Source organism: Aptenodytes forsteri, unplaced genomic scaffold, assembly GCF_000699145.1.
Source record: "Aptenodytes forsteri isolate BGI_AS27 unplaced genomic scaffold, ASM69914v1 Scaffold103, whole genome shotgun sequence".
Classification (NCBI taxonomy): domain Eukaryota; kingdom Metazoa; phylum Chordata; class Aves; order Sphenisciformes; family Spheniscidae; genus Aptenodytes; species Aptenodytes forsteri.
This window is the reverse complement of record NW_008796051.1, coordinates 5,913,578-5,925,649: the sequence shown is the minus strand read 5'-3', so window position 1 is coordinate 5,925,649 and position 12,072 is coordinate 5,913,578. Positions and strand designations below refer to the sequence as shown.

At 39.4% G+C, this 12,072-nt stretch overlaps 1 protein-coding gene across 1 annotated transcript in view; it reads left to right on the top strand.

The window, feature by feature from the left end:
- The window catches only part of NELL2 (neural EGFL like 2), a 158,179-nt gene that overhangs the window by 87,852 nt on the left and 58,255 nt on the right, over positions 1-12,072 (top strand). Inside the window, 1 exon segment of the mRNA XM_009286250.1 lies at positions 649-774. Coding sequence (XP_009284525.1) covers positions 649-774 — 126 coding nt within the window.

The window sequence follows — 12,072 nt, the reverse complement described above, 5'->3', positions numbered from 1 at the left end:
TTTTCCAACCTCAATGATTCTATGACTCTGATTCTATATGTATATATACACATATATTTGTAGATATGTATAGATATAGATATATGTGTTTATATATATTAAAATTACCGATTGGCCACGTTATAGTTCTAAGAGAAACTTAAAATAATTTCCAGTGTCTTTTCAGATCTTACCATGTTTCTTACAGTTCTCTCCCGAAAAACAATACCTGTTAGATCAAAGGCGTATAGTATGCATATAGTAGTGTGTTTATAAACTGGTGACTGCGGTGACTATACAGGTACAGTGATGGATGACATTGCAGTGCTGAGGCAGTTGGTCTGCTCTATGGGACCCCAGTTATTTTTTTTGCTCTTATTTAAATCATAGGAATAACATCATAGGCACTTCAAAAGGAAAGATGTAAGCCAATGTAATCTTCTTTGTAACTCCACTAACAGCTGTTCACAGAAAGTTCATGCCGCTTCTCGTTTGAACACTTCAAGCAGTTGTTTTAAAGGAGAAAACCAAAAAACTTTCCAAAATGCATTGCTGCTCAAGTAACTTTTTCATCTAACCCACTACTGGTGGAAGTGAATAGCGGTGTATCGAGAGATTGTAAAGAACGCTGCTGAATTTTACTCATGTTCCTCTTTGCCTTATTCACAGATATTGATGAGTGTGCTGAAGGACGGCACTACTGTCGTGAGAATACCATGTGCGTAAATACACCAGGATCCTTTATGTGCATCTGCAAAACGGGATATATACGCATTGATGATTATTCATGTACAGGTAAGAGCTGTATATTTGTGAAAGGAAATAACAGGACGATGGTATTTAGGAGCATGATATGATTCTTCTAAAGTTAATCTTTGTTAGAGCCACAGAATGTCTACATGAAATGTTGAACAGAATAAACACCAAAATAATTACAAGGATACAGTGCAGAGAAGCTAGTGCATTTTACAGATTATGTGTGTGTTGTATCGTTTTACAACAATCGGGATTGTCTTACAGGTCTGCATGGCTTTGGGCACTGATAGAAAAGGTGAAGGGAGGAGGCTGAAGGGAAAAATCAGAGAGCAAAAATAGTGCTATGGGTTACTCGGTTTCTATGTGGCATATCAGTACGACTTCACTTGAAGTATGATGACTCTTCTGCAAACTTCTGATGGAGTTAAATTTGCTGCGTATTAAAAGTGGCTGTTTCCTCATTTTGAATTCTCCTGCACTGAGGAGGTCCCCCCGCTGAATCCTGATTTCAGAGGGCAGGAGCTCTGCCTGCCTTGAGCCACTGGACAACATGGTCAGTCTTATCTCTGTATCTTCCCTTTTTGCTCTACTGCCAGTGAGTGCTCTAGAGGAGGTGTTGGGTTCGTACTTTCTGTCTTCTAGTCTTCTTTTATTTCAAGGATTTTAGGGTTATGGAATGAACACTGAACATTTAAAACAGCCTTCTGTATCAGAGCCAGGCTGACTGTAAGTGTTCCTGGGAGGAATGTGTTTTTTCCTACTAAACAGATAAAGCAAATATGATTCAAAGATGTGGCACATTCTCTCAGTGAAGAAAAACATGTGTGAACAAAATAGTACCACTATTTTGTGTGCACAGGGGAACGCACTAGCTCTTTCTATAAGAGGATATATTTGTTCAGCAAAATTTTTTTGGAGTTCATATTATCTAACAGTAAAACTACCTATAAATGGATGAGAGTATTCAGAATATGGAGACAGCATTGTGAAATTAATTTCTAAATTTATTTAATTCTGTCCATTATGTGTTGGCATTTTTGCTCATCAATGATATGTCTTGGTACAGAAACAGCTTCTTCATAAACTGGCATAATTTGCTTGCCCAAACATGCACAGACTCAGGGACATGGATTTGAAACCACATACATGTGATTTTTGTGCGTACTGTCTTACCTGTACTTGACATTCCTCTCACATACGCTGGCAAGCACTATTTTACTGCAGTAAGCTCAGTTCTTGAAGGACCAAGTTATAGGCTGCTTGCAGCAGGTCCTTTCTGAAACAGCCAGCGTGTTTCTGATCACCCTCTCATGTTTCCACACTCTCAGCTGAGTAAAGCAATTGTTTCACTACTTACCGAATGTGAATGTTGGGATTATTTTAGGACTGACTTTATCTAAATCACTGTGATATTTTTCTGCTTTGCTTCCCTTAACTTGCTGTTCTGATTGAACTCTCAAAATGGTAAACTATCACAAACAACTTCACAGGGGCATTCGGTGCCTATAAATATAATAAAGGTATTTCTCGGTACTCTGCACATTGCATTCCTCATATTTGCTGAAATGTACAGTTGTGAAATTCAGTGTAGTTCAAGAGCTCTGGAGAGTCAAACAGGTGTAAAACTTGCTGGAAATCCATTACAGAGCTCACATTCCAAACTGAGTTTGGCTCCGCATTTGTAAATAATAGTTTCCTGTTAAATCAGCCTGATGCGTGACAAAATGAATGATTTCTTTTCCACCTTTCTCTTGATCGAGCTGGGAAAAGTTAATGCAAAAGGAAGCAAAGTAGATGAAATAGTTTTGTAAGATATCAAATCTTAGGACTCACGAGGCCAGATGAAGTGTAGGTCACGCAGTGACTTTCTGTATGTCTGAGCAGAGCCACTAGCTGTCATTTGGGACCTGGAGTTTTTCTGGAGTTAAATTCTAGTCCATTTTGGATACTGAGAGGCAACCACGAGGATGCAGTGCCTGTTGGGTGGTAGAATTTCCACGAATGGCAACCTAACATCATTAAGTGTATATGTCACAAAATAAGTGCATTTTTTTTCTGGTTCCACAACTAATGTGAGCACCTCTGGTGGAGGCACGGGTCAGTTACTGAAGTATGTAAACTTATGAGACTCTTGCATGACATTTCGACCAAACAACTAGTGAGTGAAAGGTTAATTATCTTTTAAAAATTGAAGGAAATACAGGATACATTTAAAGTCATGTGCTTTGATCAGTAAATGGCATTTTGTGCTTGTTTTAGTCTATATGAGTGACATTGAGAGCATTTACATTATAGCACTGTATTAAAGCAGGTGGCAAGTGTATATATTTGTACATGAGACTGCTCTAGGTTTTTCACCCCTCAGCATATTCATTGCTCTTTGCTGGTTTTGCCATCTATTAAAGCTCCTGATTTCGGAGACTTTCCTGTGCACCCATTTGCTCAGATATAAATCTAAGAGGTAAAGTGAACACAACTAGGGAGGCTGTGTTGCTGTGGCTTTAACATGGAGCCTATGGAAGTTTGAAACGACTAGATTGCTTAGCATTGTCTCTCCTGAAGAAACTTGCTGTGTTCTGAGAACCAGCAAAAGCTCGGTGTAGTAGAAACACTGACCTTGTTTACAGGACATTGCTGAAAGATGTGTATGTTAATAATAGATCAGTGCAAAATAACAGTGGGAAGGAGTTTACGATGCTAATGACAGTACTTTGCTGTCCTGTAGACAGACCAACAGGTTTAGTCTAGTCTGTTTTGCTTGGGTATAGCTGACTTTTCATAAGCATGATTTTCTCTTACAGCACACTGTCTTAAACACACTTGTCTTAAAGCAAGTAGTTAACAAGAAGAACTCATTATCCTTCCCTTTATTGTCTTTTTTTCATTTGTTTGTTTTTAATGTAAGTGGAGCCTTAATGACATTCAGCTAAACAAATGACATCTAGGACTTGAGAAGGAAAAGTATTTGCCAAATACGTTTTGTTTAGAGAATCAAGGCAGTAAAGTGTGTTAGGGATCTCAACCTGTCTCAGCCACCCTTGCATTTGCTCTATTTAAGTCCATCAGTTTAATATGCCTTTTATGACTGTAGAAAGCAGCAAGTAGAAATCTTTGCACTTTGAGAATCCAGATACCAACTTGTCCATGCCCAGCACACCTCACTGTGCATCACGAGCTCACGGCCCATTCACTGCAGCTGGGAATTATTTTGGTTAAGCTCAATTTTCTTGTCATGACGGTGCTAGTTCTTGAAGTTAAGGGCATAAACCAAACCTTTTTATCTGGCAGAAAAGCAGGATAGTAAGGAGAAAAGCAATCATGATAGACCAAAGAGACAGAGCTCTGCAAATTAAGGAGATATTTTTGAAAGGTTTTGTGAAGAGTACCCTATTTAACTTGGTGTATCCGTGAAAGTAAGGCTGTGCACTCTCCTTAAGAGAATTTTCTGGGTTTTCCGTATTTCTTTTTTGTCCTAATAATCAGATTTATTGTAGAAGCTGCACAGAATAGTTCATGTATTCCATAGTCTGTACAAAAACCTGGTGTTTACATCTGGCAAAAATGAAAAGTGGGAAAGAGGTCTGTAAAAGGAATGGTATTTTAAAACCAATTCAAACACTCATATGCAAAATACCGTTACATTCATACCATTGGATAGACTCTGTTTTATGTAATTCATGCAAAAAGTGGGCATTGTATGGCATAATTTCTGCATTGCTCCTTTCTTTTTTCCTTGAGATAGCTGGAGGCATCAGCTTTGATAGCATCAGTTCTCAGCTACTGCAGAAGGGTATTATAAAGATGCCTGTTGCCAACTACTCACGAGAGCCATGCTGCAGAAGCCTCACACAGACATCTCTTGTGCGCAAAAGCAATCCTGAGTATCTTAGGGGCAACTTGCTACTGCAAGCATACTAGAAAAACTACCAAAGGCCCAGGCTCCAGGACTTACATTGGTGCGGTTGTATAGTACGCAATTCTGTTCAAATCTCTCAGTACTCATCTACAGAGAGTCCGTCGCACTTTGGTTTTTGCCAATGTTTCAACTAAATTTATTCATTCAACCCTCTTTTGTCTTCTGCAGAATTTAAAGTTTTTGGCAAGTCTTTATTTGCCTCATTGGGTTTAACTTGCCGGCTAAAATATCAATGAAACTGAAGAGGAGGCAGATTTTTAATCCAGTTAAGGAATAACAAGAATAGGGCAAACAAGCGACAACTGACCCTGGGTGTTACAAAATGTTAAATTTTTAAAATATATTTCAGGTCACTCTGTTCCTTGTAATGCTGCGTAATCGAATCCAGTTGTGGAACCATAGCTGTGCATAAAATAGCTGACTTAACTGTAAGCTGGACCAGAAGCTCTGGTAGCACATCCTTGGGAATGTTACTAAGCAGGAAGAAAATGTTCTGTAGCTTGGCATTAATATGTCATTGTTTGCACAGGATAGCTGAAGCACAGGAAGGAGATGTTGAAAAACTATACTTGAACCTTGATTAGGTAGGTTATGATGTGAGTGATGTCCACGCAGCTTGCTGGCAGGCTAACGTAAAATGCCTTATTGTTCCATTCTATGCACACATATATAATTTAGCAGTCATTGATCAAAATAGAAGAGAGACATAAAATCAGTGACATTGAAGGGTTTTTCTCCTGTATGAGACATTTGAAAAGAAATCTGTGCTATCTATCTCTGTCAGAGTCCTGGGCACAAAAGACTGATTTAGACAGCATATAGCTGCTTCCAAAACAGCTCCAGTCTCTTTCTTCCTGGCATGTTTATTGCAAGTTTTACAATAGGTCTGAATTACATTTTGATTTTCACAACAAAGGATGTAATGAAGACATCAATTTCAGATTTTGTTATTTGTATTCATCTTGGAAGCAAGATTTGCAGGGTTAGATTGAGTCAGTCACAACCATATTTACACAGAAGTCTGTTGTTCGTGACTGATTTTATGTTCAGAAATCAATCATAGCTATGAGAAGAGGAGATGAGTCCTAAGCTGCACCCGTATTCCAAATGGGTGCACAAACTGCAAATTAAAGGCATAAAAAATATGCCCTCGGCTATCGTGCTTTCCCTACTTTGGTATCATCTCATTCCCCTTCCACTTTGCTTCACAGAACCTGAAATGTAATGGTGTTGTGCTGGGGGAAGGAAGGCAGAAAATGGCATGAGTCTTTGCTGGGGTAATTTTATATATGCAGTGGTATGGTCCATCGTCACTGTTAGATATGATTAAATCTGAACGCCTTAGTATTTTTCTGGAACAGTAACACTTAGATCCTTACTCTGCCTGGGATTACAAAAATGCACGGGCTGTTTTCTTGACTGGAACAAAGAAGGTTTTCCTTCTAGAAACAAGGATGCAGCCAGTGCCACCTCTAGTCTTTCAGGCTTCTGTGTAATCCGCAGCTGGTAGCAGTGCTCTGAACAGTGCAACACATATTCTTTCCTGCACCATTTTTTTTTTTTTTAAAATGGAAAAGGGGGAAGTTAGGAAATCGGAGATGAGAGCTCTCTCTTTTTCACACTTGGCTCTAACAGTGAAGAGTTCTGACTAGCCACAATGGATGGTTAATCATGTTTAGCCTGAACAGATGTCTTCAGTTTCCTGCCGTGGGACCACTCACCTATCAAAGTAACCCATCAAAAAAGGAACAGAAGAAAGGAGACCCTGTGAGATTTAGTGCCTCCTCCCTACATCGTATTAAGGCAGAGGAAGATGCATGCCGTGGCCTGGAGAAGCCATGGATTTTCTGAGCCCCAGATGATGTTTAAGGCTCTGTTTTTGTGCAGTCTCATGGGTCACCTTCTGTTATTTTTTCTGCTTTCCAGTCAGCATAAAAGGGGGAAGTGACTCTGATGGAAGTGCTGGTGGTGTGCTCAGCCTCTCCTGTGGGTGGGAGTCACCAAGGTGATGTGGGGAAGGTAACGCAGCTGATGTTACCCTCCCAGAGAATTCCTCCCTGGGGGCTGTTTCGTGTTTCACACTCTAGTGGTACTGGAGAGGGAGGCATTGGGGCTCTCCATGAGTACCCTAGGACGGTATCTTCAGTTGACTCTCCCTGTACGTGTGGTCTGAGTAAGACGATAAATGACCAAACGTAAGGCAGACATACGAAGTATGGACTGTGTTAGTATATAAACCAGACTCTTTGAATTAATGTTTGTACATGCTGTCATCTATGGGGTTTAGTGAATTATCTGTTACATGTTTCTTTTGTTTTCTTTTTTCTTTTTTTCTTTAAGAGAGGGAGAAGTGAGTGGAGAAGTGAGTGATCTACAACTTGGTACCCTCACACCAGTGAGGTTTTACAATTGCGCTGTACTTTGGCAGGAAATACCTGTGAATTCTTAACTGATTAATTATTAAAAGCATATCAGGCATGTTGCAAATCGTGGCCTACTTCTTCCAAGCATGGTCCGGCCACGTGAGCAGCCATGTCCATTCCTGCAACAGCGCTGAGCTGTGTGGGACTGCTCCCACGTGCGGAGCTAGGTGCTCCCATCCATGTTTTAAATGCCTGCAGACCTGGTAACTTTTTTGCATAACCATTTTGCTAAATCCATTCCAGACGATTTTGTTTTTCCTTTTCATTTTCACTTAAGTGAAGTCATGCTGATTTTTTGCTGCTGCTAGCTTTCAGAAAGAAATAGCTTAGAAGCCAAAGGAGGTGGCAAAATAGGTGGAGATTTTAAGTCTGTGAGGCTGTTATTGTGCATTACAGCCTGGTACCGTCACGTTTGTGTTCCTGGGCTTGTTTTCTGACTTCTAAAGAAAATTATGAAGGATTTTTGTATAACATACCATGACTGTGGTGGGAACATTTGCAGGGTTTATTGTTCTTCAGTGAGGCATGGTTGCAGGGTCTAAATAGATGGAAGGGATGAAGTACTTCTTCAGAAATGAAAGGAATGGATGGAATAGATGGATGGCTTTGGTCTTTGGGCATTTTGACTTGGCCATATGGAAGACCTACTCAAAGCAATGAAAGATGTGTTGGACTTGCTGGGCTTTAACTGGGTGTATCCAGCTGGACCTTGCTAGGCCTCCTCCCCTCCACCGCAGTATATCTAAGCCTTTATGAATCTCGGAGATTTTTCTAACAACATTTTTCCCAAAACCCTGTCTATGCATTCAGCAGCATTTAAATTATTTTTTTTTCAATAGCCTCTCACAGTAAACTGAAGTCTAATAATTGTTCCCACATAATTTGCAAGAAACATGGCAGTAGCAAGTTGAGTGACACCTGAAATGTTAATTTTTTGGAATGCTGGAAGCTCTGCATATTTTTCAAATCAAATTAAATCACAAATCTGTTGCAAATTGGAAAGGAATTCCAAGACCAACATTAAAATAATTAGGGTTCTGGGGAGATTGACTTGACATATGGGAAAGATTTAAGGAGAAAACGACACATTTAGCTGCATAATGATCATGAATGTGCAAAAAGTAGGAATTACGATAACAACAATACTAATTCATAATTACTTGAGGCTGTCAATAGTAAAAGGGAAAATGTAGGGGAAAGGCCTGCAACCACTGCAGATCAGTGGCCAGTAGTTTTTGACATTAATTTTTTATGTCTGACCCATATACTCTGCTTTTTAATGATATCGTGGGATGACTTTGAAACAAATGCACCTCGTCATAATGTATAGAAAACAGATCATCACATTTAGGCCGTTCAGTGCTCATGCATCTGATACTATTTCACCTATCTTTGTGCTTTTTTTCCCATGCAGCCATTAATGTTTTCTCACTTTGGTTTTCTGACAGGCCACACCATTGTGATTTATTTTACATTTGCTTTGCCCATAGTAATCAAAGTTGTGTTCTTCCTAAGCCCTCCTGTTTGGTTCCGTTCTTGTAGAGAGTATAAGCTGTGGCTTATAAACAACCTACACATCTGCTTAGATTTCAGCTAATGCCACTGGTGATGTCCCCACTTCAGAAAGATACCTGCTGGTTTGGTATTTTGCTTAGCATTGATACATGGTGGGGTTTTTGAGTACGTGTTTGTGTGTGTGTGTATGAAAAAGGATTTTAAAGAAACATCTCTGGAATACTTCTGTTTCCATGCTGGTGCTGGGTCAGGAGATGACAGGCTAATGCTATTCTTCAGAGAGCGGGAGACTGTTTTCTTTTAGAACTGGCAAATTTCCTCCACTGCTTTTCAACATGAAGTGTTAAAGGTATAGTCATAGTCCTCAGTAGAAATTGAAGTTACCTTTAGAGGCTTCTCTTCTCTCCCCATCTTTGGAAGTCTCAGTATTAGTTTTGTACATCTGATAAAAAAGTCTGCTTTATATGTGCCAGTGCCCAGATTTCACTATCCTATCAGCCAGGAAATAAACACATCTGGGGTTTTTTTGGTATAGTGAATAGCCGAAGGTTGGGTGTTGCCTCCTTTTCCTTCATTAATGCTTTGCTCACAGTGTAAGTCTTCTGAGGATGCTTATGAGGAAACAGAGGCAGCGTCTTTGCAATGCTAATGGAGCCAATCCTTATCCTCCCAGCACCAATGCCCCCACTATGGGAACCATCAGTCTGGTATCTGGATGAACTTGAAACGTCAGTTACAGGGACCTGTGATTTTGTTGAAATAACACAGCTCAAATACTGTTTATGATTCAGATCTCCAGATTATCAGGGGTTTTGCTGGCTGCCCAGTTGTTACCCTCTGCTTCTTGCAAGTTACAGCTATTTTTGAGGGGGGAATAGACTGCCTCTCACATGTTTTTTTTTTTTATTACCTTAGTACTCTGACACATTTCGAATGAATGATTCGTCTTGGCATCTAGAAACTCAAGTTCATAAAAGTGCATCTGCCTGTGGGCTTCTGTGCGGATTTCGCTGGTTTATTTTTGACTTGTAAATCCATCAATTGTTTGGGACATCAACAGTCTGAGAAATGTCCTCTTTTTCCTATACTGTGCAGCAGAAGTGACGTTTAATGGCAAGGATACTTGAGAAAAAGTTTTGTTGAATTGCTTGTGAGGATGCTGAAGGTAAAATCCATCTTTAATCCCTAGGGCACAGGCCAGGTAAAATTCCAGACTTGCAATACATTCCTTCCAGATATTCAGGAAAAGTTCATTCATGGGTTCTGATGTGGGGCTGGAAGTGGGTTTGCACCAGCATACATTGGTAGGAGATAGACTCCAAGTACCTGTGAAGTGTGGGTATTTTACAATATCATGTATTACTAGTTATTTTTGTTCCACCTGTACATTTCAGTTCCCACAAATGAGTTCTGAGAACTGAAAGGGAATGCCTCTCCTTATTTAAAATGAAGAATAAAATCTAGCTTACATGCGAGGAACGTGGGCTATGTTTTAGTACCTCCACCAACCTCTTGTAAGAGTGGTACAGTTGCCTGGCTTTCCATTGAGAAAAGCTACTGTAAGACTGATGTAATCCAGAGTTGAATGAAGTCATCCAGCTTCTGTGTTTAAAGCTGCATGCTTGTCCTCAGTTAATTAACAGTATAAAATTGGCCTGCTTTTTCAGACACACAAGAGCATCCACAAGTCATCCTGAAGATAATAAGAGCTGATAGTGCTTAGTACATTGGTAAATGAGGCCACCTTTTAATAAGTGACTAAATATGGCCACAAGATGCAACTTTATTCAGCACTGCTGTATACCCTTTACCCTTCACTGCTGCAAAGAAGTTAAAAAAAAAAGTCTGTGACCTCAGATTAGTCATATGCTTGTAGTATACCAGCTTTGTTACTTGAAAATACAGTAATGTGAGACATGACAATAAAAGCTAATTTCTTCCTGTCTATTTCCCTTCACTTATTTTGATGAATTCAGCAACATTTCAAGTTTTCCTCGAGTTCTGCAGCTTGTACAACAGCTGAGCTCATTGACTGTGCTTAAATAAAGTCAGAATAATTGCGCGGTATGGTGCAAGGGAGAGGGCAATAAACAAAGGGTCCTGACAGGGGCTTGTTGTAACATCACTGGAGTGAGATACTATGGCTTGAGTAAGGAAACGTTGTAGTCAGCAAAGCACCAAAGAAAACATGCAGTTCTGGGTTTATAATGATGTGGGCAAGATGAACCATCTGTCTTTTCCATCTCTGATTTTGGTGACACCCGCCCCTCCCAGTTATATTAGAAGTAACGTGCACGCACATGCATTATCACACAGTGTAATCCAAACTCCACTGAGGCGATGGTGTCCAGCTGTACTGTCAGGGTTGCTGTTAGTAATAAACACTCTAGAAGTCAGCTTGTATGCACAGAGCATTTTTAACTCAAAACCTATTTGATTCTGATTTCCATTACTTGGCCCAGTTTCCATTCTGCTTTATAGTATGTCAGCCTACATGAAGCTCTCAATCCTCTTTCAGGATAAATTTTCTCCAATATCCACTTTCTAGCTGTAAGCTAATTCACAAAGCTAATAAAGGAATGATCATTCAGACTGAGCTTGTTGCTATGCGACCACATTACTAAGATAACAACACAAGTAATTTTTATATATCTGCTATATCTTATACAATGGAGCTCATTTATGCTTTATTTGGATTGAATTGGGTTATCATTGACAACTTAGTTGGGAGGCTGTTTTAACTTGGAATGAGACCTTTTTTTTCCTTCCTAGAGGATACTTTTTAGGTCCCATTTCCTCCTTGGTTACTGACCCAGTTCATAACAACTGTTCATCTGGCTACGCAATTGTAGCAGGATTGATTTCTCAGCTGCTCAAATCCAATACATTTTTAAAGGGTCTTCGGTAGAATATGATTTGAGTTGATAAATAGAGAGTGTGTTCCCTTGACAAAGATACAAATGTGTGATCTTCAGTATTGGATACCTAATTCCTTTACAGAAATCATTCTTTTACCAAATATCTATATATATTTCGTATATTTGGGGTGTGTGTACGTATATATAGATATACGTGTGTTAGAGAGCTGGATTCCCTGTTGGCCTTAGGAATAGAGGATGGTAAAGGTATTATATCAAAAGCAATTCTCTAACTATTTTGCATTCCTACAGCTTCTGTATACTGTTTAAATCTGTCTGCAGAAGCAGACATCAGAATTGATTATTTTGTTTTACAAGGAATATATTTTGCATTCTTAGGGTGATGTGGAAGTTTTCAATATATAAAAGGAGGTACAGGTGTCAACTTGAGAATATACTCAATCTGAAACAGTAACTCAGAAAAGAGTGAGATCTTTCATTCATGTAAAAATTCTGAAATTACAATGTTTTCAAACATTAACATTGCTTAATATTTATCTCACAGTATTACGACACACATCCAGTGTACATCCCATTTCTCAGTGTTCTGAACCCCCGTGCAGCT